Source organism: Gigantopelta aegis, unplaced genomic scaffold, assembly GCF_016097555.1.
Source record: "Gigantopelta aegis isolate Gae_Host unplaced genomic scaffold, Gae_host_genome ctg2153_pilon_pilon:::debris, whole genome shotgun sequence".
Classification (NCBI taxonomy): Eukaryota; Metazoa; Mollusca; class Gastropoda; order Neomphalida; family Peltospiridae; genus Gigantopelta; species Gigantopelta aegis.
In genome coordinates this window covers 44,971-72,826 of record NW_024532858.1, presented here as the reverse complement: position 1 = coordinate 72,826, position 27,856 = coordinate 44,971, and the positions used below count along the sequence as shown (strand labels likewise).

The following is a 27,856-nucleotide window of genomic DNA, read 5'->3' as shown; positions in this document are numbered from 1 at the left end:
TATTACAGGTGCATTTACAGTATAAATCGTTTGGGAGGGAAAAAGTGGCACGGAGTACAGGTGACCGCTAGGACAGGTTTGACTGTATTTATAAATTTATAATATAGACGCAGACATTAAAAATAAATCTATTGGTATACATACTAGTATACAGACCTGTCGACCCTCCTGGATTCCGCAGGAGTCTCCCGGTATTTGATCAAAGTTCCTAACTCCTGCGCGGGAGACAATTTCTCCTGTTAAATGACATTTTTGTAAGCATAAAAAAAAAATCTATCCCGTTTTGCCAAAATAACATAAGGGAAGTAACTCATTCTCATTCAGAAAATGTTGACTACTTTCGGTTTCCGAGAATGTAACGGGCCGAATTGTCCCGACTGTTTAACCTTTGCCGAAGTAAGACTTGTGGGATATTTATATTGTTAAAAAAGCACATGGAGTTTATAAAATGACGTGTTATTATAATGTTTGTTGTCATCGTAATGGCTACGAAGCGTGTTGCCGCTAATTCAACAGGCTGTGTATTGCCATTCAGTGTTGCTATATATATAACTATCCAATTTAGTTCTAATAACGCCTCTGAATTGTAAAATGTCTTCCCACAAGATTGCATAATGTTTATGACGAATCAGAAGTGCCAGACTCTGGCCCAGAGTTGACAGCGATACACACGATGCATGTTAAAATCACGTCACAGCAAGATAACGAAAAGACCAATTAGCTATATAAACATACTTGTGTCAGTTAATTTTGTATGTTTGCGCAGTAAAATGTTGGTAATAAGGGTATACTTCAAGAGATTATTTTTGTACAATTAATAAATGTTGTGTTTGACATAAAGTTACTCACGGAAATGGGTATAATTCCGGTAAATTTCACACGATGTCCGTAATGAGGTTTTACTTATGATTAATGGAAATACAATATTTATTGCATCATTATAATGATTTTAAATAAGTACCACGCCACTGTTCCTCATAACAGTAAAAACTGAACATTAATTTATAAGATTAATATAAATTTATCTTAACCTGTAAGGCTGTAAGTGTAATACCGTAAATGTACTAATTAATTTTTTAATTTTTTTTTGTTCCTGTTCTTAAACTTTTTGGATAAAAGAGTTATTTAAAAAGAAATAAAAAATGTATTCAATCATAATAATATTTAAACTTAAAAAAAAAAAAATAATAATATAATATGTTTTTAATTTTTTTTTTTTTTTTATTATTATTATTATTTTTTTATAAATGCCAAGATCTAAGTTTAACAAGTATATATGACATTATGTAGTGTTCATATAACTTATTGTAATATATATTTTTTTTAAATCTTGCGATTTTGGGTTAAATTGTGTTAATTTAAAAAATCTCCTGCTTTTTCAAAACACACCTCCTGCTTTCTCTTGACTAAAGGTTGACAGGTCTGAGTATATGTTATACTGATACTACAATACTAAAATATGTAGAGAAAGAACAATCTGCTGTTTTGGAATGTAATTTATATCACAAAAAAGCAGTTAAGATATTTTACAACTGTAAAAAGGTACACTGGAATAAATTGGTCAGATTAATTCATTAATTCACATGTAGCTGAAGTGTGTTCATCCCTAGGAAACATGACAAAATATCTGACAAATGGACATGTAGTTCTGAATAATATGCTTTCAAATCAGTGGCAACACTAATATGCTTTATACGAAAAATTACCACACTCCAAATGCTACATACCAGTCCATTTGAACTAAATTCATAAACATAAAAAGAAAGACAAATTATTTGTCAATCTATAGCATGGATTTCAAACCATAATTAAGAATATAAACACAAACTACTTCAAATAAGACAAACAAAAAGTAATCAATAATTAATAGGTAAATAAATGAAGACATGAATAGTTTAGATGCAAAATGCGACATACTAGTATTCATTTGTTTTTAGATCTTAAAAAAATAACCCTTTTCTATTTCTTGCTTAACTGATTTATAAATGCAAATGTATGATATTCTTATTATAATAAGAATGGATATAACTAACATGTACACCAATTTTCACAAATCTAACACTCTTATTTTCTGATAAATGTAATTATATTAATACATTTCTTTTCAAAACGTGATATATATCCCAATTTTCAGTTTTCTTAAAAAACCAGACAACAAAAATATTGCTAATCATGAAGATATTAAAATGAACTAAAAATAATACTTTTGCCTTTAACATTCTATTACTTTAACAGTGTTTAGAGAAGAAAAAATTAAATAAAACTAAATGAAAGAGGAAGAATATCTGAAAACTATTAGGATATGTACATGTAGAAGGGTGTATACTACCAAATCAAATCCCATCGACAACAATAGTAACATATGTGGCTAAAACTCGTACCTGCAACGTATCAACCGATATAAATAAACGCCACGGATATAAATACTACCACCACTTACACTTAAAGTGAATCAGAAAAAAATGGGGGTCAAGCTGCTCATTTCTGAGATAACGGGTAGCGTCTATGACTACCCTAGTTTCGCACAAAATTCGAGTACTTTTTTTTACAGGTACCCCATACATGTTTCAAGCACAAGGCTACTTGACACATTGGTACTAGATGAAATAAAATATCACATTTTTTTTACCCAGATGAAACTATTATTTTTTACAACCAACACACTCACTTTTATAACCAATCACAGGACTTGTGGTGTTCACTTCTCTATCAAAAGTTGGGTGCACCTCGAACTTTGACCCAGCCGGAAGTTATTTGGTTTAGTACTACCAGAAACAACTCAAGCTATGTTTTTTTATATTGTCACAAACGATAAAGCTTCATTGAGAATTCATACATGTGTACATGTAGGTTATTACAATTAAACATATTTAAAAATATATATGTATTTATTTATATACACATATTTCACTGTGTCCATTATAAGGAACCATCATATATACAACACTGAAGAACACCACAATGTGGACAAGAAAAGTGATGTATATAAATGCATCAAAGATTTTGATTTGTTTAATTTAATTTTTCAAAATATTAAAATACATTGCCAATTACTGGATTGTTGAAAACCTCATTCCAAGCCCATCTACACATACAAGATAATTGGCCCAAGATGAAAATAAGTTTGGAATCAATATTTTTAAGGGCCTCAAACAACAAATCTTGTGTACTTCATTCTACAGTATATCCTAGTCTACACATCACATTCACTGTTTCATTGGACTTTTTAAAAGTTGGGATGTTGTCTTAATTTATAATTATACATATACATGTATATACGAAGGTTTAATACATTAATATTAAACAGATTTATTGTAGTATTTTCCAACTGTGGTGTGAGACCTTCACTGGCTTAATAGGGTTACTAAATTAGAGTTATTCCTCCTGATACAAATTTGGGCGCAAACGGCCACTCTCAAAACTGGAAAAAATTTAACTAGCATTTAGCTAAAAAACTTATTAAATTTAGCAAAAACTTTGTTAAATTGATTTCGATTACAAAGCCGCCAACCAAGAGGTTGAGAGGGACGGCGTCTCACCCTCAGGTTCCGAGGCGAGGATTGAGAAGGAGGACAGCGACTTCGACTCGAAGTTCGCGTTCGAGAGGTGCGCGTGCGAGTGGCATGGCCGTAAGTGCAGCGAGTAAAGATACACAGTCACGGACGGTGTCTGTTCCTCAGGTGAACGGACCAACAGATGTGAATAGGGAAGCAACAGGTAACATTTGGAATTACGCTTTGGCGGTTCCTGATAAGTGTTTCTGTCAATAATTCCGATAATCTTACGCCGGTTAACCGGGATGCGGGGACGGACCCAAATGCTATACCGGGGGGTGGTCCGGTGGGCTTCATGCTGTTAGGCGCAGAATCGGTGGGAAACCCCGAGATCTTGATTTTAGCCGAAGATGACATAGCGGCCCATGTGCCGGGTCAATTAAAACAGAAGATCTGGGCGAATCAGTATATAAATTTGGGGCTTTTGTTGAAAGGAACCATTGAATTGCAAGATTTTTATGGGGGAGGGTCCTTAGTTCTCAATGAAAATTGGGTTCTTGAAACACGACCACATGTTTTCAAGGACAAAATATCCACTGTTGAAAAATGGACTGATGCATTCATAATTTTTATGCACATCTATATACAAAAATTTCCTGCCAAGGCGACTGAATTGACCCAATATATGTCCGTCATCAGAGATGCGTCAGCCAGAAGTCCGGGATATGGATGGAGGGAATATGATGAACAGTTTAGATTGCGCCAAGCCATTGCCCAGCAATCTTGGTCAAAACTAAACACCGATCTTTGGCTGCGATTGCTGTCTGTACCTAGAGCTGGTGCAGCTAACCCCTCGGGTAGTAGTGGTACCGGCAGAGCACAAGGGGCAAAGGGAGTATGTTATGGTTTTAATAAGGGTGCTTGTAAATTTAAAATGTGTAGGTATCAACACATATGCTCAGTTTGCCGTGGCAATCACTCCAAACTAAACTGTTTGAAGGGGCAAGGTGATTCCTTTCGTAACCAGGGTGATAAAACCAGCGATGCCCAAAGTGCTTGGGGGAAAAAGAAAAATTTAGTTTGGGATTACCTCAGTAAACACCACAGTGCTTGGTGCTGAGTTGAAAGGATATCCTGATGAGGCTATTGCGAAAGAATTACTAGATGGTTTCATGTATGGTTTTCATTTGCAATACACAGGCCCCAGAATCCCCGTAGATGCTCCAAATTTAAAATCATTGAATGACAATATCGCATTAGCTAGAGAAAAGGTTAAAACAGAGATTGAGATAGGTAGAGTGGCTGGCCCCTTTAAATCAAGACCTATCATTTATCATATCCAGAAAATCATTCCGTTAATGATTTCATTGATCCCCATGTATGTTCGGTATCGTATACAAAATTTGATGAAGCAGTTTTTATGATACAAAGGTCAGGTCAAGGGTCATTGTTAGCAAAGGCTGATATTAAGTCTGCATTCAGATTATTGCCAGTGTGGCCAGGTGAGTTTGATTTATTAGGTTTTAAACTTGAAGGGCAGTTTTTCTTTGATAAATGTCTACCAATGGGTTGTGCTATTTCTTGTGCTACATTTGAGAAATTTTCCACATTTTTAGAATGGGCCACACGTAAGAAACTGTACAGGGGAAATGATACATTATTTAGATGATTTTTTGTTTGTGGGGTCAAAGAATTCGAACCATTGTCAACAAGCTCTATACACGTTCTTTAATTTATGTAGTCGGTTAGGAGTGCCTATTGCTGAGGATAAGACTGAGGGCCCACAGGAGGTAATTTGTTTTCTGGGCTTGGAGATTGATACTGTTAACATGTTAATCAAGGTACCAATGGAAAAGGTTCACGAAATTGTGACTAGGATTTCAGATATGTTATCAGGACATTGAAGGCGATACAGTCTTTATTGGGCATTCTCAACTTTGCATGTCGTGCAATCGCTCCAGGTCGAACTTTTTGTAGACGAATGATTAATGCCACTATTGGGCTTACACAATTTTTCAAATCATTTAATGGAATATCGATGTTCCGTGACCAATTTTGGGTCACAAGCGGACATGAAAACCTTTTCACTGATAGTTCAGCAAAACAGGGAAATGGCTTTGGAGCATATTACAATGGTAGTTGGACTTATGCGAGTTGGCCTCAATGGTGGTTTGAACAGGGCTATACAGATGACATTACAGTGTTGGAATTTTTCCCAATTTTAGTGGCAATATTTATTTGGGGCAATAGGTTGGCAAATAAAAAGATACTTTTTCATTCTGATAATCAGTCTGTTGTAGCCATAATAAATTCTATGACCTCGAAGTCGCACAACATTTTGACATTATTACGTATCTTTGTACTTCGATGTTTACAGTTGAACATTTTTTTCAAAGCAGTACATATTCCTGGCAATGTAAATATATTAACAGATAGTTTATCATGTTTACAGCTGGACAAATTCCGACAACTGGCTCCTCAGGCAGATTCCAGGGAGACTTATTTCCCAACCTGGCTCTGGTCAATTTTCACAGTGAAATTGGAAGACTGCTAGGCGCAAGTCTATCGAGCAGTACCCATGCTTGTTACAGTAATGCTATCAGAAGTTTGGCACAGTTTAGATCCTTAATGCATATGGGGGATATATGGCCGGTCCCTATTGAGCATTTACTATTATTCATAGGACACCATTCTACTAAGGGGTCAGCCCCATCTTCCATCGCATCTTACATATCGGGCATTAGTTTTGTGCATAAAGTGCATCAGTGGGAAGACTCGACTTCCTTTTTTTATTGTTAAAAAAGCTCTGGAAGGTTTGAAGAGGTTGCATGGCCGGCCTGACTCTAGATCTCCCATTACCCTTGATATTTTAACTCAAATACACTCAGAATTGAGGCATATTTGTGCATCTAGATATGAATTGTTGTTATTTAGGGCTGTGTATTGCTTGGCCTTTTTCGGTCTGTTCAGAGTGAGTGAACTAGTCTATACTACACCACATGCATCACATAGGCCTTTGTTGTTCTCCGATATAACATTAGATATAGGCAATGTTTCAGAATTGATTGTGACTTTAAGATACTCCAAAACGGATCAAAGTGGTCGTGGTACAACAGTGCATATTCCGCTAATACCAGGTAGTTCGGTTTGTCCTGTTAAAAACATGCGAGAGTTCTTGTTGGTCAGACCTGTCAACAATGGTTATTTGTTTGTCCACTGTGATAGAAAACCCCTCAATCAATATCAGTTCAGTGCAGTATTAACTAAAGTAATTTCTTTCTTGGGTTTACCTCAGGAACACTACAAGTCTCATTCCTTTCGAATAGGTGCTGCAACTACCTTAGCTATGAGAGGAATTTCGTCTGACACAATTCAAGTGTTGGGTCGTTGGAAGTCCACAGCTTTCCAAAAATATGTTAGAGTTAATATGGAATAGGGTTATTGTTGCAGTGTACTAAGTCATGCGCTGCTTCTGGTTAATAATATTCATTGAGTTTTTGCAGACGTATGGATAGTGGGATCTTCTATCATTTATTGGGCATCCAAGAGAGCAGCGGTGCAGTTGAACAGTCACTTACGGCTGGAGCGCCTAGGGGTGAATATTTCCTGGATGGGACGCCGTGGATTAAAGTGGGACGGCGCGATGTATAATATCAGGAAGAGGTTAGTGGGAATCCCCCGCCTCAATACATTGTGTTACATGTCGGTAGCAATGATGTAACAGAGATAGCCACTGCAGAACTGTGTGTGAAGGTAGAAAGAGACATACACAGTTTGTCCCAGTCATTGCTAAGCTCTAAGTGTATATTAGTTTGGTCAGACCTTCTTCCTCGTCTAACTTGGAGAGGGGGTAATTCAGTAACAGCAATAGAAAAGAAAAGGAAACGGGTGAATAGATCTGGGAGAAAAGCTGTCTTAGCAGGCGGGGGACGGGTTATCAGGCATGATGACATTACGTTTGACTGTCCACAGTTATTTCGAAGTGATGGGGTGCATTTGGATGACATTGGTAATGCAATCTTCTTCAACACCTTGCAGGGCGCTTTGGAGACATTTCTTACATCTACAAAGTTAATTTTTTCGTAGTTCTAAGTACTTTAACACTTATACTAGGATGAATGGGGTTGACGGATATGTGAAGACATATCCGTGTGGCATGATATGGTGGGCACGCATGTATGATCAACAGCTTTAATACTGTTAATTGCTATATTTATATGGCAGTTATTGTTGTGGTTGCTTTGCCATGGAATTTTACACTGGGAAGCTAGTCATCAGTTCTCACATATACCCAGGTAAATGCTTCCTATTGCCCTGCTATGTTGCACACTAGGGGACGGAAACTTGCTAAGGTTTACCCTGGGAGTTTTTGGTTGGAATGCATTGGTGGGGGTATATGTGAGGGGGTTGGTCTTTCATGTACATGTGTTTGGTATACTCTGCTATGTTGTACACTAGGGAGTTGTTGGGTGCTGTTGTGTCCATTGCCGTGGTAGGTAGATACTCAGCAGGAATCCCACTTATGCGTGTGCATGTTAGTGAACTGCCCTGCTATGTCTCAACACTAGAGGGTAGTACCCAGAGAATTTGGAATATTGTTTGTAGTACATGCCTGCCCACCATATGCTCTTGTCAAATGTGTCATTTAATAAAGAGCTGCGGCCATTTCATCCAAGTACTGCGTCATTGTTTGTTGTGGTATTTATAAGAAAATATCTTAAAATAAATACATTTATAAACAGTACAAAGAAAAATAGTTCAGCACATATGAGAAACTATCATGCGAAAACAACTGTATCACAAAACATTTCTTATATGCATATTGTGAAAACAGTTGTATTCATTTATATTTGAATTAACTCTACAGTGTCCCTGGTTTGGATCTTACATCTTACAGAATTTGCAACAGTAGTCATTGCAAAATTGACACTTCTTTTCAGTTGAACTTATATGTTCATATATGGTATTAAATTAACATTAAATTAAAGTGGAATGTGTCCTTTTGACATTTAACTTCTACATCAATAAAAACAAATATATCAAATTTGTTTACACGAACACAAGCTAGTTATTAAATCTTATTTGCCTACTATATATATCATGATTGTTCAATCATCCTGGTGACAAATTCTCAACACTACTTATAATACTTAAGTACCTGTTTGTTCTACAAACATCAAAGAGACCAATTATTTAAGATTTTAATTTCTATCTAACAGAAAGCAAATTTCACCAATTTTTATTAACAATCCATAATGAATAAACTTCATTCTATTAATGACAAGGAATGTAATTGCTGTATAACAAGCAAACAACAAAAGACTGTTGAGTTTAATTTATTTGAGAATGTGTTTAAAAACTGGTTTTGAAAAAACAAGCTCCTCTTAATTATATTTGTTGCATAAATAAGCTGATTTGCAATAGGTAAAAGTCCTATCTAAATCTCATTAAAAAGCTCAACAAGCATACTTCAAAAAAATTCAGTACACAATTTGTATTACTAATACTATTTGTATCTAATAGGTTTTATATTAATGCATTGGAATTATTTATGTGTCATGTAATTACATTATTTTGACACAGGTATTAACATTGCAACATATTAGAAGACATGAACAAACATGTGTTCCAATAATGACAAATTAATGACTATTTTCAGCTTTCTTGGACATACATGGAGTCTTGCACAACTAATTAATAATAATAATAATAATGAGCATAATTATAATAATAATAATCATAATTAACTAACATACAACAGTTTTTACATTAGTATCCGATGTTTATTAAATACAAAGATCAAAGATGTTTTGTAAAAACATTTTAACAATTATGGATTTAATTTGGGGGGTTTTCTGGGAATATTTTCAGATGAGAATAGTTTTGGGAATCAGTAATAAAAAATAAAAATATTTAATTACAATGGCACAATATTTTAACAGTGTCTCAAGCAATAACGTATATACCATAGTGCTCAGACAGACATAGAGGATAATAAACGAGTTACCAGTTATTATTAAATTTATGTCCCGAGTGAAATAATTTTCAGTTGTCACGAGCTTTAGCAAGTGACAAATTAAAATTATTTCATGAGGGACATAAATTTGGTAATAACTGGTGCCGAGTTTGTTATTCTATTTATTACCGGAGCTATTTTTTCTCTAAAAGCCTTTATTTTCGACACACACATGCACATACATGTATAGAAATGATATACGCCATTTTACGCACTGTTCTGAGTATTTCTATAACTATTTCTGTAATTTTCAAAAACAAAAGTTCTCTTTATTCTGGTACAAAATCTATAATGAATTGCATTAAAATGACATTTTGTTATAAATTTAACACCAAAATCAGACAGCCGTAAATGCAAACTCTTTAAACTACATGACGTCATTGTGTGCGTTTGCCAAATCGTGATGATGTATAATTAAAGATATTACATTCATAATGTCCTTGTTGTTTTCATAAAGGTACATGTAAGCAATTGGGATTATGGATTTTGTTTTTTCAATAATTAATTCTTTGCTTGCTGCTGAAAAATAAGAACAGAAGACCTTTTCTAACTTTTGCCACTGGGAAAATAATTCTTAAATGTTTTAAGTGGGTTTCAGTGATTAAACTTATTAGTATAATAATAGGGGTAGATTTACACTAAAATAATGAGCTTCTATTGGGCACAAGATTCTACCAGGTGTGGCTCAGTAGGACGTAAAATTGAGAAGCATTTGCTGCCGGCAGCAAACAAAGAGTTAAAATGTTCTAAAGAACAATCTGTCGGGTGACTAGTCAAGTGACTGCTACTTTTGACTCTTTCCTTCCTTCGGTTCATCTCCATCAGGAAGTGGTTGAGCCTTCTTGTTCCAGTCAATGGACATGTACTCCACAGATTCCTCGGTCTTGTGCACGGCTCTGCTTGGGGTAGTGCTGGAGAAGTCTATACCAACGTACACCAGGCCATCTTCATCTCGGCCACACTTCTCTCCCTGCAAACACAAAATAAGATATATTATATCATTTCGTCTTACACACCCATCGGTGAGATCATATATCATCTATAATATCACATAGTAATAACAATCATATAAAGAAATCAATTTAAACAAATTCAATTGGCTTCTCCTAGATGGAATGGGCATGGTTGAAAATAAACATAATAAATAGATTTGAATACATACATTTCTGTATTTTATACTGGTTTTATAGGAGTTTTTTTAATACTGTTTTTATTTAATGAAGTCCTATTTCCAAAACCAGACTATTAACCTGATACACAAAGATCAATCCCCGTCAGTGGGCCTATTGGTATATGCTAACCTACCTGTGTGGGATGGTGCACATAAACGATTCCTTGCTTCTAATGGAAAATGAAGCAGATTTCCTCTAAGACTATGCCAGAAGTACCAAATGTTTGACATCCAATGGCCAGTGATAGATAAATCATTGTGCTCTAGTGGTGTCATTTCCTCTATAAGACTATATGTCAGAAGTACCAAATGTTTGACATCCAATAGCCAGTGATAGATAAATCATTGTGCTCTAGTGGTGTCGTTTCCTCTATAAGACTATATGTCAGAAGTATCAAATGTTTGACATCCAATAGCCAGTGATAGATAAATCAATGTGCTCTAGTGGTGTCGTTTCCTCTATAAGACTATGTCAGAAGTACCAAATGTTTGACATCCAATAGCCAGTGATAGATAAATCAATGTGCTCTAGTGGTGTCATTTCCTCTATAAGACTATATGTCAGAAGTACCAAATGTTTGACATCCAATGGCCCGTGATTAATAAATCATTGTGCTCTAGTGGTGTCGTTTCCTCTATAAGACTATGTCAGAAGTACCAAATCTTTGACATCCAATAGCCCATGATTAATAAATCATTGTGCTCTAGTGGTGTCGTTTCCTCTATAAGACTATATGTCAGAAGTACCAAATGTTTGACATCCAATAGCCCATGATTAATAAATCATTGTGCTCTAGTGGTGTCGTAAAATAAAGCAGATTTCCTCTGTAAGACTATGTCAGAAGTACCAAATGTTTGACATCCAATGGCCCGTGATAGATAAATCAATGCGCTCTAGTGGTGTCGTTTCCTCTATAAGACTATATGTCAGAAGTACAAAATGTTTGACATCCAATGGCCCGTGATAGATAAATCATTGTGCTCTAGTGGTGTCGTTTCCTCTATAAGACTATATGTCAGAAGTACCAAATGTTTGACATCCAATGGCCCGTGATAGATAAATCAATGTGCTCTAGTGGTGTCGTTTCCTCTATAAGACTATATGTCAGAAGTACCAAATGTTTGACATCCAATGGCCCGTGATAGATAAATCAATGCGCTCTAGCGGTGTCGTTTCCTCTATAAGACTATGTCAGAAGTACCAAATGTTTGACATCCAATGGCCCGTGATAGATAAATCAATGTGCTCTAGTGGTGTCGTTTCCTCTATAAGACTATGTCAGAAGTACCAAATGTTTGACATCCAATGGCCCGTGATTAATAAATCATTGTGCTCTAGTGGTGTCGTTTCCTCTATAAGACTATGTCAGAAGTACCAAATCTTTGACATCCAATAGCCCATGATTAATAAATCATTGCGCTCTAGTGGTGTCGTTTCCTCTATAAGACTATATGTCAGAAGTACCAAATGTTTGACATCCAATAGCCAGTGATAGATAAATCAATGTGCTCTAGTGGTGTCGTTTCCTCTATAAGACTATATGTCAGAAGTACCAAATGTTTGACATCCAATAGCCAGTGATAGATAAATCATTGTGCTCTAGTGGTGTCGTTTCCTCTATAAGACTATACCAGAAGTACCAAATGTTTGACATCCAATAGCCCATGATTAATAAATCATTGTACTCCTGTGGTGTTGTTTCCTCTATAAGACTATATGTCAGAAGTACCAAATGTTTGACATCCAATAGCCAGTGATAGATAAATCATTGTGCTCTAGTGGTGTCGTTTCCTCTATAAGACTATACCAGAAGTACCAAATGTTTGACATCCAATAGTCCATGATTAATAAATCATTGTGCTCTAGTGGTGTCGTTTCCTCTATAAGACTATACCAGAAGTACCAAATGTTTGACATCCAATAGTCCATGATTAATAAATCATTGTGCTCTAGTGGTGTCGTTTCCTCTATAAGACTATATGTCAGAAGTACCAAATGTTTGACATCCAATAGCCAGTGATAGATAAATCATTGTGCTCTAGTGGTGTCGTTTCCTCTATAAGACTATACCAGAAGTACCAAATGTTTGACATCCAATAGTCCATGATTAATAAATCATTGTACTCCTGTGGTGTTGTTTCCTCTATAAGACTATATGTCAGAAGTACCAAATGTTTGACATCCAATAGCCCATGATTAATAAATCATTGTGCTCTAGTGGTGTCGTTTCCTCTATAAGACTATACCAGAAGTACCAAATGTTTGACATCCAATAGTCCATGATTAATAAATCATTGTACTCCTGTGGTGTTGTTTCCTCTATAAGACTATATGCCAGAAGTACCAAATGTTTGACATCCAATAGTCCATGATTAATAAATCATTGTGCTCTAGTGGTGTCGTTTCCTCTATAAGACTATACCAGAAGTACCAAATGTTTGACATCCAATAGTCCATGATTAATAAATCATTGTGCTCTAGTGGTGTCGTTTCCTCTATAAGACTATATGTCAGAAGTACCAAATGTTTGACATCCAATAGCCCATGATTAATAAATCATTGTGCTCTAGTGGTGTCGTTTCCTCTATAAGACTATACCAGAAGTACCAAATGTTTGACATCCAATAGTCCATGATTAATAAATCATTGTACTCCTGTGGTGTTGTTTCCTCTATAAGACTATATGCCAGAAGTACCAAATGTTTGACATCCAATAGCCCATGATTAATAAATCATTGTGGTCATGTGGTGTCGTTTCCTCTCTAAGACTATGCCAGAATTACTAAATGTTTGACATCCAATAGCCCGTGATTAATAAATCATTGTGCTCTAGTGGTGTCGTAAAACAAAATAAACTAACTTTTGGAAAGATTAAATTACAACCGTTTATATGTGGAATCCTGAAAATCCTGCTAGACTGTTTGTAACACAAAGTTCTGATGTTAGAATTTTTTAAACTGAAATTTAAGCATTAAACCTGGACATTCTGACACACTTCATCCTCTTTTCCATCAAATGCAGCATTGGCATAAGTATTGTCCTTTCCTAGATCCACATTTTCATATACATCACCTAAAACAAATACATATAGTTATTGATTCAATTTTTAATTCTCTGAGGATCATTTTCTGCTGATTGAAACAGAATATCATCAGCATGATGGTGTGCAGCTCGCTAAAGTAGCACCAGTGATCATTCCAGTCTCAAGCGACAATAATGAATTTTAGCAAACTTTTGAGATGGTCCATCACTTATTACAACAGTAATGAAATTCACATAAATCAAAATTTGTATAGTCTGTTCAAATAAAGTGCACAAATCACCTATTTACTGACATCTTTCTTTTAATTTCAAGAGTAAACACCACCGTGTACATCAATGACAGCCCAAACAAGTAAATGCTAAATTACGTAGAATATCATTAAATAGATATTTACAAAATATTTACTTGTCAGTTTAATATGAAAGAAATAATCAACGAAAATCTTTATTCTATTTCTGACGCCACTAAAGTGGGGAATATATTACCTCTTGCAGCTTGATTCAGTGGCATTTTATCACCTACAAAATAGAAATGGTCAATATTTAAAAAAAATTTTTTAAGAAGAACAAATATTAAAGTTTTTAAGATGTTACAGGCTGATCAACAGGCTAAAAAAACAAACAAGACAGACAAACAAAAAATCCCAAAACAAACAACCACCAAAAAATGACAAAGAAAAGAATGAAGTAATTAATAACACCATATGCCAGCATGAATAAAATTACTGGCTACTTGACTGTCAAAGATAAATAAATGAAACAAGAGGCCTATCGGCCTTTAGAAATTGGCTATTTAATTTTCAATTTCAATCATTAATTAATTTGCAAAGATTACCTAATGTTAAATATTAATTTAAATTTTAAAACTTTAATCAAAATTCAAAAAAGTATCTCCATTAGTCTGTGAAATTTTCCCCACAGAATATATGACAGTACCATGTTTCAGAACTACTCGATGAAAACTCTAGAAGACATGACTAAAATTTTCAATGTTAAATTTCTATTTACAGTAAACTTTTAATAAAAATGCAAATTTGCAAAACAATTTGTTTCTGAAGACTTCCCTTGAGAATACTTATACTAAGATTCAGAACAATCCAATCAAAACTCTACAAGATGATAGACATTTAAAATTAAAATTTTAATTTTAAAATGTTTTAATAAAATTGTAAAACTTCAGAATTTCCTAAATATCTCTATATTAGTTTGTGGAGGGTGCCCCAGAGAATCACTGTACCAAGTTTTGGCAAAATAACAGCAAATAGTTCTTCAATATTTGAGAAATCCCGTGTTTATAACTAGAGTAAATTCTTCTAGTAGATGTTCTGCCATGTCCTACTGGTTTGTACCACTTAAAGTGCTTTTCCAGACCATACACAAAAATTTCAAATTCCACAATTAACAGCCTTCTTAATTCATTGCAATAATATTTTACACCAATATTTAAATCAATAATTACGAAAATGCCCCATAAAAGTATTAAAACATCACATTAAAACAATTCTCGTTAAAAACATTTGCCAAAGAGATAAAAACGTATTCACAATTTTAAAATATGGAATAGCCTCCACCATCATTTAGTAGATAAAGCCTCCAAATGTCTACTATAAAATGTTTTGACGCCATCAGGAATCCCTGGACATCATAGTAATATAACCCTGATGGAACAACTGTGTCAGAATGATATGACGTGTTTGAAATCTTCATACAATGAGCATGCCCCAAGGTATATTAAATTTTTAATATTAGTGAACTTGCATCTGGATTGAGAGTGAATAATTTCTAGTAAATCTTTGGAATTCTTGAGAATCCAAATGTGATTAATATCACTTGTCTCAAAGACTTTTTGACAATACCTCTAGAAAGACCATCATTGATAGTGGTCAGGATAATGATCAGTCTTTGAGACAAGGATTTGGTGGTGCATTAATTTGCTGGACCCTACGATCTACCTCTTCTTGTATGGATTCTTATGAAGTTTTGGAATCCAATAAAGAAGAGAAATGGACATGCCGTCGGGTTTTAAGTTCAAGCCAAATGTGTGAAGGACAACAATTTAATACATGTTATTTCCCCTATTTGGAATAATTCCATTATGTTTAGTTTGATGTCCTACAATTAGATCAGACTGTCAACCAATATTAAAAATGTTTCATCTAACCTTTCTTTCCTTTCTTCACTTTCTTGTCTGCATCTGAAGGTGAAAAGAAAGAACACTTTCATTTACTTGTGTCCTTGTATACATGTACATCAGGATTATGTCAACAAACAACTATTTTTTAATCACACGAGTTACAAATACTACTTCATGAAAAGGTCATAAAATTTATTAAATATTTCAAGAACAAATAAAAAGTTTGAAAATTATGAATAAAATGTACAATCAGTGATCTAACAATTTTAAAATATCTCTCTATTGTTTGTGGAGACTATTTAGTTAAAACTTTGTATGGAATTTTCAAGGATGAATTTTAATTTTAGTAACAAGATACGCCCGTCAGGAGTTTGATGGAAAACCATAGATATTAATGAATACATGTATGTTATGGATATGATTCAATTCTAATTCAGAATATAAACAAATTATTTTATTTATTTCTATCAGTGACCTAGTAATTGTATGTGACACGCCACCATCCCAAGTTTTACAACATGTGAGGTTTGATGGTCCTGTATGCAAGATATGGTCCGAACAAGGATTTACTGTTATGTGCAGTAGACCGTGAAAAGTAGGTCACAGTGACCTAGTAATAGTACGCGGCACACCACCATCCCAAGTTGTTCCTACATGTGAGGTTTGATGGTCCTGTATGCAAGATATGGTCCGAACAAGAAAAAGTTAATAGACGTACGGATAGACGCCACCATATACCATAATATGACCCATCATAGACGGGCATAAAAAAGGAAAATGGTTACAATATATGCCTTGGTAATTAAAAAACTTTTATTTTTAAAAGACTGTTCCAGAGAATCACTGTACCAAATTTCATAATAATCTGATGAAACCTTTAGATTTTGAAATGTTCCATGAACTATCCAATTAAACCTCTAGGATAAGTGAAACTTCAAGGCAAGATTGATGGTCAATGAATTTACAAACACTAACAAATCAGCAATAGAAAATCTCTCACGATGAGTATTAATTATATAGCAGATTTAAACAGTAATGTGGGATTCAACAATTACTGTATTTATTTTGGCTGTATATGTTTTAGATTAATCTTTTTTGTTTTATACAGTTAAGCTTAGTTAATTCAAACTTTGAAATCTCACAATCTTTGATTCCTGAAACTGAAAAGATGCAATGGGCCAAATTCCAGTAATAATAAGGATGGAGAAACATAGCAATTATTGTGCTATACTATATAGATTTAATACATACATGTATCAGTTTTCCAAAATGTGAAGCAAAGCTGTTGTAATGATATTCCCTTGGTTTATGTACAAGAATATACACACTAACAAAAATTTTCAAACAATAAATAGAACACTTGGTCAGTTTGGAATTTCACTTTATTACATACAATGTATTTATTTATTTATTTATTTACTATACATTCATTTTATTTTATTTTCATTAACAGTTAGATCTGGAGCTTCTAATAACTAATAACCAGTCGCATCTAATGAAGCTTGAAACTAAATTATTAGATGTATATTGACACAAATAGCTATTAAAAATATGACATGAAATTTTACTTCAAAATATTTTAGATTCAAAGCATGTGTATACCAAGATTCAAAGAACAAAGGGCTATTGTTTTGTTTAACGATACTACTAGAGCACATTGATTTATTAATCATTGGCTATTGGATGTCAAATATTTGGTAATTTTGACCTGCAGTCTTAGAGAGGAAACCCACTATATTTTTTCATCAGTAGCAAGAGATCTTTTATATGCAATATTCCAGACAAGATAGCACATACCACAACCTTTAATATATCGGTCGTAGTGCACTGGCTAGAACGAGAAATAGCCCAATGGGTCAACCAACGGATCAATCACCAGACTGACCACGCATCAGGCAAGCGCTTTACCAGTGGGCTACGTCCCACCCCTAATAATTTTATAAAAACCGAGCCTTTAGGTAAGCAGCATTACGAAATAGGGATGGGTTTATTTTGAAATATACATCGCAAAATGACTGAAAGTCTCACAGCAAATCTACGTTTATTATTAACCGATTACTTTTTAACATTAATCCAATTAGTTAACAAGAATTCAGTAGAACTAAATGTCAAAATGCCATAAACCTATTTGGTGTTGCTCATATTTGCATCAATATCTTATTGCATATTTAGAAGAAAATAAATGAATAAAGAAACTTAAAAACAACTAATTAAAATTAAAATTTTACTTGAGTAAATATATATATATATTTTTTAAAGTTGCATAGAGGCAGAGCTTCTAGAATGTTTATAAAATCCACTAGCCATGAGATCAGTGATTTAAAAATTTACTAGACACGATTACAAATTCACTAGCCCTACTTTACTTTAAGTTAATACAGTTTTACTAAATAATAGTAATAATCAGATATGTCACCTAAAGAGGGAGATAGAGCTTAAAAACACTAACATAGGGGGGTTGGGGTGGGGGCAGGATATTCATATTTACAAAATAGACAACTGCAACATTTGACCAAAAACATTTCACTATCCGTCAGGCATAGCAATATTAGTTATTTACTAGCCCAACATTGAATATCACTAGCCATGGGAGTGGGGCTACCATAATCTAGAAGCCCTGATAGAGATAAACATTTGTAGATCTATATGTTGCCTTTTGGCTTTGTAAAGGAGAGACAAAAACATTTCAAAAGATGTCTGCAAAAAGTATGTGGGCCTGAGTAACATCATATAATGTCACCATACTATTTTATTATTTTAGTAATTTTGGATCATATGTATATGTGCAGACTTTACATAGGAAACATAGTTAAACAGATGTTAAGATCACTAGTCAATTTAGGCTAATTTGTTAAGCTCTGTCTTACCAAATTTAGATTTGTCAAACCAATTATGGGAGTGACGATGAAGCAGGAAGGAAGGAAGGAAATGTTTTATTTAACGACACACTCAACACATTTTATTTACGGTTATATAGCGTCGGATAAGATGAAGCAGGAAGGCTATATTGTCCTGGGAAGGGACAGTTCTAAAGATAAAGCAGGAAGGAAGAATTGTTCTGTGGAGTGGCAGTCCTCAAGCAAAGATAATCATCCTCATAAGTGGCAATCCTCATAAAAGCAAGGTAGGGACTAGCTGCTATTAAATGGGTAAGTGGCAGTCCTCCTAAAGGCAAAGTAGGAATGGTCTATTAAATGGGAAGGGCAGTCTTCTTAAAGAAAAAGCAAATGACAGTTAGTCATGGAAGTAATTACAACCATCTCCAAACATCTTTTGACTCTACATGTACCTTGTGTAGAAAGAATTCTGCATGTGACATTAACAGTTTGCATATTAAGATTTATGAACTAAAGGATTGTTTTTTGTTTTTGAGGACTTACTGATACCAAAATAAGCACCTTGAGTTTTCTTTATTTCTTTTTGGCCTTTCTTGTTGTCCTTCTTGTCAGCATTTTGTGTGCTGGTGCTTGGCTGGGCTCCATCACGCATGAGACTTGTCTGTGAAACTGATAAAACAATATCAGTGTACAAATCATTACACGTGCTAGCTGATCATCTATGATGAATATTACATGAAAGTGGTATAAAATATTTTACTTTTCCTAAGGTCGACGACAGTCACTTTTTTGCACCCTTGTTTTGGCTTCGTAAACAATAAATATAGGATATATAACTGTAATTTCACTTAAAATCCATATTTCGTAAAAGGTACAATTTTTTTAATCACAATATTTTCTTCAAACACATTCAGTTGCATTAGTAATGTTCAAACAAAACAAATTCAATAGCAATTTTGCATTGGAATTTTTCCAGCATTCTTAAAACCGAAACGTCATGCACCCAGTTTATGGTTATTTTAAGGAGATGCAAATTGAGTGAAATCATTGGAATACCTGCAGACGTCATTCAAATTCAGAATTAGCTATAGTATTACAATGCTTCGCCACATTATAATAAAAACTGGTCAACTTAACTTGACCCCTGTCAAAATTCTATAACAAGCAGCTAATGTTGTTTACAGATCAGTATTTGTTTATTTTTCATAATTCTGGACAAAATAATAATTTTAAGTTTTGAAAGATGAAAGAAATAAAAAGTACCTTTTGTTAAATATATCATGTAAAAAAATTACCGTTACATGTTTTATTTATTTATTATTTAAGCCATAACAAGGGTGCGAAAAGTGATTGTCGTCGACCTTAATGGAAAGAGCAATATATCATACATGCATGGTAAAGTAACAAATAGTAAATAGATCTTTGAATGCTCAAATGCACCAATACATCAGACAGCATATATATTTTCCCCCATGTGTGTTTTCAAAAATACAAACCTGCAGGTTCTTTTTGTCCCTTTACACCACTGCCTTGAGATGTGTATAATACAACTCATTGTCCTTCAACACTGGAAACAACACAATTGTGGACTAACTACAGGAGTTGACATTAAGAATCATGGGTCTTGTTTATCATACCAACAGAGAACATATTAATGTTTTGATGTACTCGTGAATGCTAATAAACCTAATACTGGGCAAATTGTTACCTTTGACCTTAAGTGAATTCAGTACAGGGGTTGATATTTAAAAATCATTGATCCTTAGTGGGGGTACCCTGAGGAATATTTTGGCATCAGTTTCGTTGATGTACTCAGTCATGCTAATTAATCTTCTAATTAGCACTAATTAGTGGCAGTCTTAAGTGGATTAAGTACAGGAGTTGACACTTAAGAATGGTGGAGGATCTTAATTTGTACATCAACAGAGAAAATTTTAACGTTAGTTTCGTTGATGTACTCGATCGTGCTAATTAAACCTGAAATTGGATGGATTTTGACCTTTGACCCGTTCTTAAGTGGATTCAGTACAGGTTTTGACACTTAAGAATCACTGATCCTTAGTCAGGGTACCCTAAAGAATATTTTGGCATCAGTTTCGTTTATGTACTCAACCATGCTAATTAAACTTCTAATTAGTGCTAATTAGGGGCGTTCTTAAGTGGACTAAGTACAGGAGATGACACTTAAGAATGGCAGATCTTAATTAGTACATCAACAGAGAACATTTTGGTGTAGGTTTGATTGGTGTACTCAACCATGCTAATTAACCTGAAATTGGGTGGATTATGACCTTTGACCCGTTCTTAAGTGGATTCGGTACAGGTTTTGACATTTAAGAATCACTGATCCTTAGTCAGGGTACCCTAAAGAATATTTTGGCATCAGTTTCGTTGATGTACTCAACCATGCTAATTAAACTTCTAATTAGTGCTAATTAGGGGCGTTCTTAAGTGGACCAAGTACAGGAGATGACACTTAACAATGGTGGATATTAATTAGTACATCAACAGAGAACATTTTGGTGTAGGTTTGATTGGTGTACTCAACCATGCTAATTAAACTTAAAATTTGGGGTATTTTGAGGGGCGGCCCCTTGGATTGGTACAGGAGATGACACTTAAGAATGGCCGTTTGGGGGTCCCACAGCCCACACCTACATACATTGTATTCCAGGCTCAGACCTTTTGTACTCGCAATGCTAATTAAACCTCTCTGGGCTCCCAGACTAAAGAGGGCACAGTTACACACCTGTCCCTTTATGCCTTCACAAAGAGGGCACAGCTACATATACCTGTCCCTTTATGCCTTCACAAAGAGGGCACAGCTACATACACCTGTCCCTGTACATGCATGTCTTCACAAAGAGGGCACAGCTACACACCTGTCACTTTATGTCTTCACAAAGATGGCACAGCTACACACCTGTCCCTTTATGCCTTCACAAAGATGGCACAGCTACACACCTGTCCCTTTATGCCTTCACAAAGATGGCACAGCTACACACCTGTCCCTTTATGCCTTCACAAAGATGGCACAGCTACACACCTGTCCCTTTATGCCTTCACAAAGATGGCACAGCTACACACCTGTCCCTTTATGCCTTCACAAAGAAGGCACAGCTACACACCTGTCTCTTTATGCCTTCACAAAGAAGGCACAGCTACACACCTGTCCCTTTATGCCTTCACAAAGATGGCATAGCTACATACCTGGCAACTCCATTTTCTTCACACCACCTGATGAGAAATACAAGTCGTTGTCCTCCAACACTAAAATAAAATCACAAGATGAATGTCTATATTAAAATGAACTTAGAACTGTTCAAATTTATGGTGCATAGTAATAGTTTTAAAGGTAATACACATAGATGTATCTAGTGTTTTCCCTAGCTTGTTTTAGCATGGTGCAGCACCATGCCTCAATAGTCTAGCACCATCTTGCCTTAATCAGCACCATGCTGCCTTGAGATTAAACAAGCCTTTTTCAGTAATTAATTCTAAAATTGCCTTTATAAAATACAAAAAAAGGTATTATTAATTAATAAAATATGCCTTTTATATCTTTTGCCATTCATTTATTAAAGCAAGCACATAAATTACATTAATGTTTATTTCAATTAATTTTTTTGTATTTTTAATGAAAAACAAGTGACCTGAAAATGGCGAGAATGCCCCAAAATTGCTTGGTCTACCATGCCTTGCCTAATTTCTAGGGAAATCACTATGTATCTGATAAATACATTAACAATTTTTTTTTTAAAGAAGAAAAAAAGAAAGAAACCTCAATGTCTGTTGTCAAACTTTTGTAAAAGAAACCGGACAAAAGAAATCATCAGGTGTTGACTTTAAATGAGGCAAAGTATGCACAGATCACCTTAACACCCTACCGGCCTCGGTGGCGTCGTGGTTAGGCCATCGGTCAACAGGCTGGTAGGTACTGGGTTTGGATCCCAGTCGAGGCATGGGATTTTTAATCCAGATACCGACTCCAAACCCTGACTGAGTGCTCCGCAAGGCTCAATGGGTAGGTGTAAACCACTTGCACCGACCAGTGATCCATAACTGGTTCAACAAAGGCCATGGTTTGTGCTATCCTGCCTCAGAAAGAGTAACCCATGAAGTGGCGACAGTGGGTTTCCTCTCAAAATCCGTGTGGTCCTTAACCATATGTCTGATGCCATATAACCGTAAAATAAAATGTGTTGAGTGTGTCGTTAAATAAAACATTTCTTTCTTTTTTTCCTTAACACTCTAACAACAATATTACATATCACTTGAACCCACAAAGAATCTTTGCATACTTAATTCAAGAAAATCAAATTATAAGAAGCTGCCTCTTTGCCAAGATATATAATGTACACAGAAAACATTCATCATGCTTCCATTAAAATATCAGCCAGTTCATTGTAAATATAGAAATGTAATTCAAATTCAAACAGTGATGTCACATTGGCCATCACCCTTAATGGATTTTGCAATAATATAAAGTTATAAAATAATAGTAAATGAAATTACTTCAATATAATTTTTGCAGGCATGTAATTCAAGACAGAATCTTTACATTTCACAAGAAAAATTAATAAATATTTTTCATGATTATGCAACTTCGAATCAACCCATTAATTTAAATGTACATAATCTAATTGTTTATTTAAACAATGTAGTCTGGCTGAACAGTATACAATGTATGTCTTCAGACAAATGTAGTGATATAATTATCTGATTTGGATATCTGGCCACTGTGCTAAGAAAATCTGAGACCACTAATTTGGTACACAGAAAATAGTATATCATGGATTATTTTATTTTATTTTATTTTACATATACTCTTCAAAAGAAGAAACGCAAAACCACATTGTCGTAACATTTGGAGAATTGATTTAATTATTGAATGGTGAGTCCGATAATTACCAAATGTTGCAGGATTGTTCACAATTCACTCTAGTCCATTGTGAGTAAGTGATAGGACACACCACCAAGGTCAAGGTCATCTGGAGTCAATACCGGGTGTGGCCTCTGCGTGTGTTGACAACTGCCTGGCACCGCCTGCCCATTGAAGCAACCAGAGTACGGATGACGTCCCGGGGGATGGTGGCCCACTCGGCCTGCAAGGCTGCTGCCAGCTCGGGCAGGGTCTGGGGCTGTGGTTGTCGCTGTCGGAGGCGTCGGTCCAACTCGTCCCATAGATGCTCAATTGGGTTCAAATCCGGTGATATCGATGGCCAAGGAAGGACATTAATGTTGTTGTTCTGTAGGAAAGCCGTTGTGAGACGTGCTGTGTGAGGCCTGGCATTGTCATGTTGGAACACTGCGTTGGCGTTGGCCATAACTGGAACGATGTGTGGCCGGAGGATCTGGTCAATGTAGCTCTGTGCATTCAGGTTGCCCTGTACGTGGACCAGGTCAGTTCTGCCAGTGTGTGAGATGGCTGCCCACACCATGACACTACCCCCGCCGAATCTGTCCACTTCCTGCACGCAGTTTGCCGCATAACGTTCACCACGACGCCTATACACGCGACATCTTCCATCATGACGTCGGAGCAGAAATCGGGACTCGTCACTGAACCACACCTGTCTCCATCGCAGTTGAGGCCATTGTCGATGAATCTGGCACCACTGCAGTCGGAGTCAACGGTGTTGTGGTGTTAAGATGACACCTCGAACTGGACGTCTGGCACGAATTCCTACCTCACGTAGGCGGTTCCGTACGGTCTGGTCGGATATCCTGCGCAAACCTGGTATTGCTGCGGCTGTGGAGGTGGCAGTAGTCAATCGTTCCCGAAGGTGGCGTACCCGGATGTAGCGGTCCTGCCCGGGGGTAGTGACCCGTGGTCGACCGGATCTAGGGAGATCACGTGTTGATCCATGTTGCTGGTAACGGTCCCCCAGTCTGGAGATGGTGCTTGGGGACACATGGAATGCCCTGGCAACGGCCGTTCTGGATTCGCCTGCGTCTAGTCGGCCGATAGCATTGTTTCTCTGCGGTTCACTGAGACGTGGCATGTCCTGGATTGTCAACTGTCGGCCAGATACAGAGGCCAGGCAAGCGAACACCCTGCACTTTTATACTGTCGGTGTTCATGTTGCACGTGCAGACAACGCACGTGCAGTGGTGACATGGTTTGCACGTGGCTGCGTTTTTGCGAATATTCACATTTTGGAACTTTATTGTACAGTAGCTGCGTTTTATCGAATGTAACCGTGGGAATGTGTTTGGGACATGCAATGACCTTATATTCACAAAGCATGAACCGGTAGGAAACATAAAATCGGAGTTATAACCCATTTGTACCCTTTTGCGTTTCTTTTTTTGAAGAGTATATTTTTCAAACAAAAATACATACCTGGCAGTTTTGGTTTATTTGCATCATCACCACGTTTTTGTGCATCACTACTACCACCACCAGACATGAAATACAACTCATTGTCGTCCAACACTGAAGAAAACAACAGAATCAGATTAAAAATCTATATCAACTTTGTCCAAAAGTTAATGTGCATACAGGCAATTCTTAGAGGCCTGGCATGAACAGTATTAATGATGCAATTTGAGAAGCTTAAGAGAGCCATAACTCATCCAACCTTTCAAAGTTTTTCACTGGTGACCTCCACACCCCAGGACCCCGTTCCATGAATCAATCTTAGCACTAAGATCATCTTAAGTGCATGACTACTAAAGTGACCTTAGGGCCAAGACCGCTTCATGGAACCACCTTTTACAACCCCAATTAAAACTCTAGGAGAAGATCACAGACAGTTAAATGTTATGTCATGTTTTGGGGGGGGTTTTAAGGGGGATTTTTTGGGGGGAGTGTTTGTTTTTGGTTTTTTGGTTTCTTTTTTTCTTTTTGTTCTTTTGTATACAGACCTTTTTCATAAAAAATACATACCTGGCAGCTTTGGTTGACTTGCATCACCACCACGATTTGGTGCACCACCACCACCACCGCCAGACATGAAATACAACTCATTGTCGTCCAACACTGAAGAAAACAATAGAATCAGTTGAACATTTTAACAATAAACTTTGTTCAAAGGTTAACATGCATGCAGGTGATTCTTAATAACTTTAATGTTGCAAAATGTGAACCTAAAATCTCCTTTATTATTATTAATTTTTAATACCACTGCTCCCTTTCCTATCTCCTTTGAATTCCATCTCATTTCTTCCCATTCTGGCTGCTGCTCCAATCTTTTGCTGACCACCTCCATGCCTCAGTCCTTGTCTCCAACATGCCACATACCTATTATTTTCCCATAACTTTAAATCTTGGCATAGTCCGACCATTTCTGAGTTTTCAGTGGTTATATATGGCATTGTATAGATGCATCTGTAACCTCCTACATATTACAGGCAATTGTTAATTAATCTTTTATTAGCTTAATTAGTGGCAGAAGACAAGTAATGTTTTATTAGGTTTATTAGTGGCAGAGGACAAGTAATGTTTTATTAGGTTAATTAGTGGCCGAGGACAGGTAATGTTTTATTTGCTTAATTAGTGGCCAAGGACCAGCAATGTTTTGTTAGGTTTATTAGTGGCAGAGGCCAAGTACTGTTTTATTAGTGGCAGAGGACAAGTAATGTTTTATTAGTGGCAGAGGACAGGTAATGTTTTATTACTGGCAGAGGACAAGTAATGTTTTATTAGTGGCAGAGGACAAGTAATGTTTTATTAGTGGCAGAGGACAAGTAATGTTTTATTAGCTTTATTAGTGACATGACCGGTAATGTTTTGTTAGTGGCAGAGGACAGGTCATGTTTTATTAGTGGCAGACGATACGAAATGTTTTATTAGTGGCAGAGGACAAGCAATGTTTTATTAGTGGCAGAGAACAAGTAATGTTTTATTAGTGGCAGACGATACGAAATGTTTTATTAGTGGCAGAGGACAAGCAATGTTTTATTAGTGGCAGAGAACAAGTAATGTTTTATTAGTGTCAGAGGACAAGTAATGTTTTATTAGTGTCAGAGGACAGGTCATGTTTTATTAGTGGCAGAGGACAGGTCATGTTTTATTAGTGACAGAGGACAGGTAATGTTTTATTAGTGGCAGAGGACAAGGAATGTTTTATTAGTGGCAGAGGACAAGTAATGTTTTATTAGTAGCAGAGGACAAGTGATGTTTTACTAGATTTATTAGTGGCAGAGGATGTTTTATTAGTTGCTGAGGACAAGTAATGCTTTATTAGTGACAGAGGACAAGTAATGTTTTATTAGTAGCAGAGGACAAGTAATGTTTTATTAGTGGCAGAGGACAAGTAATGTTTTATTAGTGGCAGAGGACAGGTCATGTTTTATTAGTGGCAGAGGACAGGTCATGTTTTATTAGTGACAGAGAACAAGTAGTGTTTTGTCAGTAGCAGAGAACAAGTAATGTTTTATTAGTAGCAGAGGACAGGTCATGTTTTATTAGTGGCAGAGGACAAGTAATGTTTTATTAGTGACAGGACAAGTAATGTTTTATTAGTAACAGAGGACAAGCAATGTTTTATTAGTGGCAGAGGACAAGTAATGATTTATTAGTGACAGAGGACAAGTAGTGTTTTGTCAGTAGCAGAGAACAAGTAGTGTTTTATTAGTGGCAGAGCACAAGTAGTATTTTGTCAGTAGCAGAGAAAGAGTAATGTTTTATTAGTGGCAGAGGACAGGTCATGTTTTATTAGTGGCAGAGGACAAGTAATGTTTTATTAGTGACAGAGGACAAGTAGTGTTTTGTCAGTAGCAGAGAACAAGTAATGTTTTATTAGTGGCAGAGGACAAGTAGTGTTTTGTCAGTAGCAGAGAACAAGTAATGTTTTATTAGTGGCAGAGGACAAGTAGTGTTTTGTCAGTAGCAGAGAACAAGTAATGTTTTATTAATGGCAGAGGACAAGTAGTGTTTTGTCAGTAGTAGAGAACAAGTAATGTTTTATTAGTAGCAGAGGACAGGTCATGTTTTATTAGTGGCAGAGGACAAGTAATGTTTTATTAGTGACAGAGGACAAGTAGTGTTTTATTAGTGACAGGACAAGTAGTATTTTATTAGTGACAGAGGACAAGTAATGTTTTATTAGTGACAGAGGACAAGCAATGTTTTATTAGTGGCAGAGGACAAGTAATGTTTTATTAGTGACATTGGACAAGTAGTGTTTTGTCAGTAGCAGAGAACAAGTAATATT

At 35.8% G+C, this 27,856-nt stretch overlaps 1 protein-coding gene across 1 annotated transcript in view; it reads right to left on the bottom strand.

Annotated features, from left to right (window-relative positions):
* Window positions 1–9,838: 9,838 nt before the first annotated feature.
* The window catches only part of LOC121391345, a 59,973-nt gene continuing 41,955 nt past the window's right edge, over window positions 9,839–27,856 (bottom strand). The window contains exons 6-13 of the mRNA XM_041523007.1: window positions 25,588–25,680; window positions 25,042–25,134; window positions 21,906–21,965; window positions 19,257–19,364; window positions 15,886–15,918; window positions 14,211–14,243; window positions 13,660–13,754; window positions 9,839–10,480 (exon numbers count right to left, since the gene is read on the bottom strand). Of these exons, the coding sequence (XP_041378941.1) occupies window positions 10,295–10,480; window positions 13,660–13,754; window positions 14,211–14,243; window positions 15,886–15,918; window positions 19,257–19,364; window positions 21,906–21,965; window positions 25,042–25,134; window positions 25,588–25,680 (701 nt within the window). The 3' untranslated portion in view covers window positions 9,839–10,294. The remainder of the gene's footprint in view (window positions 10,481–13,659; window positions 13,755–14,210; window positions 14,244–15,885; window positions 15,919–19,256; window positions 19,365–21,905; window positions 21,966–25,041; window positions 25,135–25,587; window positions 25,681–27,856) is intronic.